The following is a 5788-nucleotide window of genomic DNA, read 5'->3' as shown; positions in this document are numbered from 1 at the left end:
AGCGCCTTCGATACGACCCGCGCCCCCCCTCAGCCCCCGCGTCTCCCTCACATGCCGAGCGAGGAGGAGAGGCCCGCTCTTTCTCTCGGTCTCTGGCTCACGCAAGCGCGCTGGGTGCGCTGGAGGGCGAAATGAAGGAGACGCCTCACGCTCGCCCGCCCGCGCGCCGCATGCGAGGACCCTAACCCTCAACGATTGGCGGGCCCGGCCAGGCCGTGCACCTGTCCGCAGCCCCGCGTCCGCCCTCCGCCGCCGCCTGTCACAGTCACCTCCCGGAGCCGCGGCAAGTGTTCCAAAGAGCCGCATGCGGCTCCGGAGCCGCGGGTTGCCGACCGCCGCCCTGGGCTGAAGATCTACAGGCACCATTTCACCACCCACAGTTCATCCAAGCTCTTCTCAGGGAAAACTGTGAGGATAAATGAGGCCACAGAAATTCACCCGCCATTCCAAGGAAGGCGCAGGCAACACACCGTCCCAAGACAGAGATCTTCAGCCCCTACCTGCCAATCCCTCCTCTTCATCGCAGCCCGGGAGAAACAGCCCTTCCTCTTCTTCCAGCCGGGATATGAGGTCAGGTTTGGCCATCGGAGGTCCTGTTTAGAAAAACACACAAAATCAGACCTCTTCTGTGTGCCCATAAATAAAACAATTCCAAGCCAGTTAGACTGTCCCTCCAGAAACACACAACAGGCAAGTAATAGGACTGGGATGGAGGACAGTATATGGGGTCAAGACTCATCCCTTCTTTGTTATCCTGAGACTCTGTAAGAGCATGGCTATGTGGCCATGCACACATGTACACCCAACTCTGGGCCTCTTGGGACCTCAGCCTCTCTATGCACAGACTGAAGACGGGTGCAGTACCTTCCCACAAAACACTGAGACCCTTCTTTTAAAAGGGTTGACATTGATTAAGTGTAAAGGGAAAGAAGACTGAAAGGAGAATTTTAAAGGCAGCTGGCACTCACAACACTTAAAATATCTTTTCAGAGAGGCTTCTGGTCTTGGCGTTCGCTATGGTGGTCACTCTCCTGGACCTCCAGGAGACGATCGCCAGAACCCGTGGCTAGGAGGGGGTGCGATTGTACGCATTCCCCATGGAACCCTTGCTGATGGGTTCCAAGCCATGGGGTGCTAGATGGCTTCTCTGCCGGCGATCCTGCCGGTGAAGAGGGGGGCATCCATGCCCCGACGGTGCAGCCGCAGAGTTTCCTAATGAAACTAGAAGCGCACACTGGATCAAGCGCTGGGTGACCTAGCGAAATGAAAACCGTTTAACCATTGAACTGTGAGTTAAGTTGAAGTGAGAACATTGAAAAGAGCTAAAAGCAGCCCCGCGGGAAGCAAGGGGGGGGAGGAGACTCCCCTCCGATAAGACAAACTTAAAACGAACTCTATCATTAAAGCAGGGGGGCAGGCTTTCAAAGCGAAAAAGACTGAAATAAAAGGCTTTTAAGAACTTACCAAGCATAATTGAGAACTTTAGAGACTGTGATAACTTCTGACGAAAAGTAAACAATTCCTCAAAAAATGGCGCCTCCCATGAGGAAAGAGGAGAAGGAGAAGATAGTGAAAGCTACCGGAAGTGCCAGCCCAGCGAGTACTGTGCCCAGACAGGAGACAAACTCAGACCTTCAAAGGATATTAAATTAAGCACTACGCCCTCTGCTGGAACAAGTGACAGAGATAAATCGAAAGTTGGATATGCAGCAAGCTCAAATTAACGAGACTGTCAAAAAAACAGACCAAACGGACCAGAAACTCAAAGAAGTGGACACCAACAACAAAAAGCTGCAAAAACAAACGCAGACAATGGAGAAGAAGTGACAAAGAGACGAGTCCCAACCAATGCTCCCTCTAAGCTGTGGAGTCCTGTGAGCAAAAATTCTACTTTTTGAGCTACCGGCATTAAAGCTGTGAGCAGGTGATTTGGCTGCTGCATCAATTAATTTGCTCCGGAGCCGTCCCTTCCTGAGCTGAGACAAAAAACAAGTGAGCTGGAGGCTAAAAAACTGTGAGCCAGCTCACACTAACTCAGCTTAGACGGAACCCTAGTCCCAACTGCTACAGTTACAAATGGAAAAGGCAAGCCATGCCCTAAGGTTTCAGGGAATTTCTGAGGAAAAAGGGGAGAATCTCACACAGTCAATGTGCGAAGCATTGGAGCAAATGGCAGATATTACAGTGGATACGTTGCAAAATGATATTGATACGGTCTATAGATCGTGTACAATATTCACAAGGAATAATAATCTGCCAGGAGAAGTGATGGTGAGATTCTTCAGAAGGAATGTCAGAGATAACATTCTCAAAGCGGCTAACGGAGTTACCCTGAAAATTAAGGGCAAAGAGATAAAGGTTTTAAAGGATATTCCATTTGAAGTAAGGAAGAGAAGGTGCAGATATAAAGACTTGGTCACAATTCCAAAAAAGAAACAAATTGTCTACAGATGGATTCTGCCTGAAGTAGTCATCTTTAAATTGGTGAATGGAAAAGAAAAAATTGACACTGTGGAAAAAGCAAGTGAATTCCTGCATCTTCATTGCCGCCCAGCAGATGGAAAAAAAGAAAAAGAAAAAGACAGTCCCAAAAAGAATGGCGGAGATGGAGCGGAGTCATCTTCTGGTGAAGAATGAGACTCAAATTTGGGGGCAGCAGCCCCAAAACGAGGCTATATATTGAGGAAACCAAAGGCGAAAAAATGATTTGTTGTTATAACTCTGAAGTTCTAAAAAAGGTTTAAAATAAACTTTCTTAGGCTCTTTATAAAGTCATAGTAGACGATGTTTAATTTTGAGCGGAAGTTTAATAGAAAGATGATGAACATGTTCAACGATTTTATACGAACATTTAACTATATAAGCTTGTAATCTTGTTAAGGCAATTTGTATGACACCCACTCTTGGGTTTTTAGAGGTTTCCTTCCTTTATCCTTATAGTTTGTAGACCCTCCCTTATTTTTTCATGTAGTGTTTAGTTATAGAATATGCAATAAAAAAATCCCCTTCGGGGGGCTAAAAAAAAATCTATTCGGGTAATTCTGAATTCAGCCATTACTAAGATCTTTGATGATTAAAACATGCAATTATGGCCGATTCATGGCCAGTCCATGAGAGAATTGTGGGGTTGTGTGCAGTCCCTGAAGAACATGCGAGAAGGAAGGCTAGGCTATGGCTGGATGGCTACAGCAGAGCTGGCTGAAACTAAAACCAGTGAAGATGGAGGTCCTGTACCTTAGCCATGGGGGTTTGGGATTGGGAATTCAGCTCCTAACTCTTGGTAGGGCACTGCTGACACCAGCACTGAGGGTAAGGACCCTAGGGGTAATTCTGGATGCTTCACTTTCATTGGAGGCCCAGGTCACCCTGGTTGCCAGGTCAGCCTTCTACCATCTTTGGCTGATCAGGCAGCTGGTTCCCTATCTTACCTCCTAGGACTTAGCTACAGTGATCCATGCAATGGTCACTTCCAGGCTGGATTACTGTAACTCACCCTATGTGGGACAACCCTTGAACCTGACCTGGAAACTGCAGCTAGTGCAAAATATGGTGGTATACCTGCTGATGGTGACATCTGTGTGGGTGCATATTCAGTTGGTGTCACGCCAATTGCACTGGCTGCCAATTGATTATCAGGCCCAGTTAAAGGTCATGGTATTGTCCTTCAAAGCCCTATGCGGCCAGGGACCAACATACCTACGGGACTGTCTCTCCCCATATGTGCCCCAGACAGCTTTACACTCTGCAGAGCAACATCTCCTGGCAGTCCCCGGCCCGAAAGACATCCACTCAGCCTCAACCAGGGCCCGGGCTTTCTCTCTCCTGGCCCCGGTCTGGTGAAACGTGCTCCCAGGTGAAATCAGGGCCCTGCGGGATTTATTACAATTCTGCAGGGCCTGTCAAATGGAGCTCTTCCGCCAGGCCTTGGGGTCGTCCAACCGTCTTGGCCTCCTCCTCCTCCTCCTCCTCCTCCTCCTGCAGGGCTTGCAGCACGTCTTCTCTTTGCCCGGCACACAGAGGCCAACAGGGCATCACTGCAGGAGGCCCTATGAATCTGCCTTGCCTGGCTGCCATCTATCTGATTGGACTGAAACTTGGTTTTAAATTTTACCTTTTAAAGTTTTGTTTGTTCTGTTTCAGCTCTGTTTCCATTGTTATTATGTTGTTGATTGAAACGTCCTGAGCCTGCTTGCAGGAGAGGGCAGGAGAGAAGTCGAATGACTCAAGGCCATTCCCCTGGAGAAAAGGGCTGCTCTGGAGGGTGGGCTGCTGGGGCATAATCCCCGGCTGGGGCCCCTCCCCAGGCCTCCCGCCCCCCCCCCCAAATCTCCAGGCACCTCCCAGCCCAGAGCTGAAAAACCCTACCTGTAGCACATAACATGATTCAGAGTTGTCCAAGATGTTCTTTTTATACCGTTATTTTTTATCTCAGCAATGTAACTATTGCACAATCACACCCCTGGGCATCATCACTTACAGGTTAGATTCTCCCCACTGCATCTATAAGCATATGCTGACAAAGTGGATCAATCCAGTCAGTGAAATCTCTCTCACTCCTGCCCCATCAAGGCATTTACACAGCTGAGGCAGCCCCCCCAACCACCCCCACCCCGTGGCTGTTTGACTAGGTTGCCTGGACCGGCTCTCCAAAGTGCTCTAGCTGGGAGGGGGGGGCAGAGCACCCACTTGCCAAGCCGAAGGCCCCAGCATCAACCCCCCACGTCTCCAAGCAGCTGGGATAGAAAAGGCCAGAAACAGCTGCTGTTCAGCACAGAGAGGCCTGGGCTAGGGGAGGCTGTTCCTCAGAGGGAAGCGTCAGTACCAATGCTCCCTCTAAGCTGTGGAGCCTTGTGAGCAAAAATTCTACTTTGTGAGCTCCTGGTATTAAAGTTGTGAGCCAGCGACTTGGCCGCTGCATAAATTAGTTTGCTCTGGAGCCCACCTTCCTGAGCTAAGACAAAAGATGTGTGAGCTGGAGGTTAAAAAACTGTGAGCCAGCTCACACTAACTCAGCTTAGAGGGAACAGTGATCCCCCCCCCCCAATACCTGGGCTGGCTGCATGGCGGCTCTTCTCCCTCCAGTGCACAGAGGAGAGGGCGGGGGAGGCATCCGGGGGATCCTTCCACTCCTGCCTGAGAGCGAGAGAAAAAACAAGGGGAAGAGCCAGTTTGGCATAGTAATTAAGTGCGCGGACTCTAATCTGGGAGAACCGGGTTTGATTCCCCCACTCCTCCAGTTGCACCTGCTGATGTGACCTTGGGTCAGTCACAAGCTCTGGCACAGCTGTCCTTGAAAAAGAGCAGTTTCTGTCAAGAGCTCCCTCAGCCCCACCCACCTCACAGGGTGCCTGTTGTAGGAGATGGAAGCCGCTCTGAGACTCCAAGTGAAGGGTGGGGTATAGATCCAATCTCTTCTTCTTCTTTTGCTCCACACACATTTTCTGTTGCCAGTCCCTGGAGTGAACCTCTCTCCAGACTGGATTCAGGGCACCATTCAAGGTCCTGGATTTCATCCTTCAAGGCTGAGGAGCCTTTGGCCCCACATCTCTCCCCTCAACCGGCCACTCTATACGGAGTCGGTCCCGCCCACCTTCTCCATCCATCCATCCATCCCCCTCCTCCCCTGGAAATGCTCCCTCAGAAAACTCTGCCCACCCGTTCCTGGGGGAGGAGTCCCTTCCCCTGCCTGAAGCCGCGCCCCTCCCTCCTCCCCTCTGAGGGGAGACCCAAGACCCTCCTGTCTGGCCCTCCACACACACACCTTTCAGGCGAATGTGTGCTGGGAATG

General features: G+C 50.5%; 1 protein-coding gene across 1 annotated transcript in view; it reads right to left on the bottom strand.

Moving 5' to 3' along the window:
* LOC107106864 (zinc finger protein 91-like) overlaps window positions 1-366 on the bottom strand; it is a 6981-nt gene extending 6615 nt beyond the window's left edge. Inside the window, 1 exon segment of the mRNA XM_015407081.1 lies at window positions 222-366. Coding sequence (XP_015262567.1) covers window positions 222-366 — 145 coding nt within the window.
* Window positions 367-5788: the final 5422 nt, after the last annotated feature.

This window comes from Gekko japonicus, unplaced genomic scaffold, assembly GCF_001447785.1.
Source record: "Gekko japonicus isolate JY-2015 unplaced genomic scaffold, Gekko_japonicus_V1.1 scaffold2427, whole genome shotgun sequence".
Lineage (NCBI taxonomy): Eukaryota > Metazoa > Chordata > Lepidosauria > Squamata > Gekkonidae > Gekko > Gekko japonicus.
The sequence above is the reverse complement of the archived record's forward strand: the minus strand, read 5'-3'. Positions and strand labels throughout refer to the sequence as shown.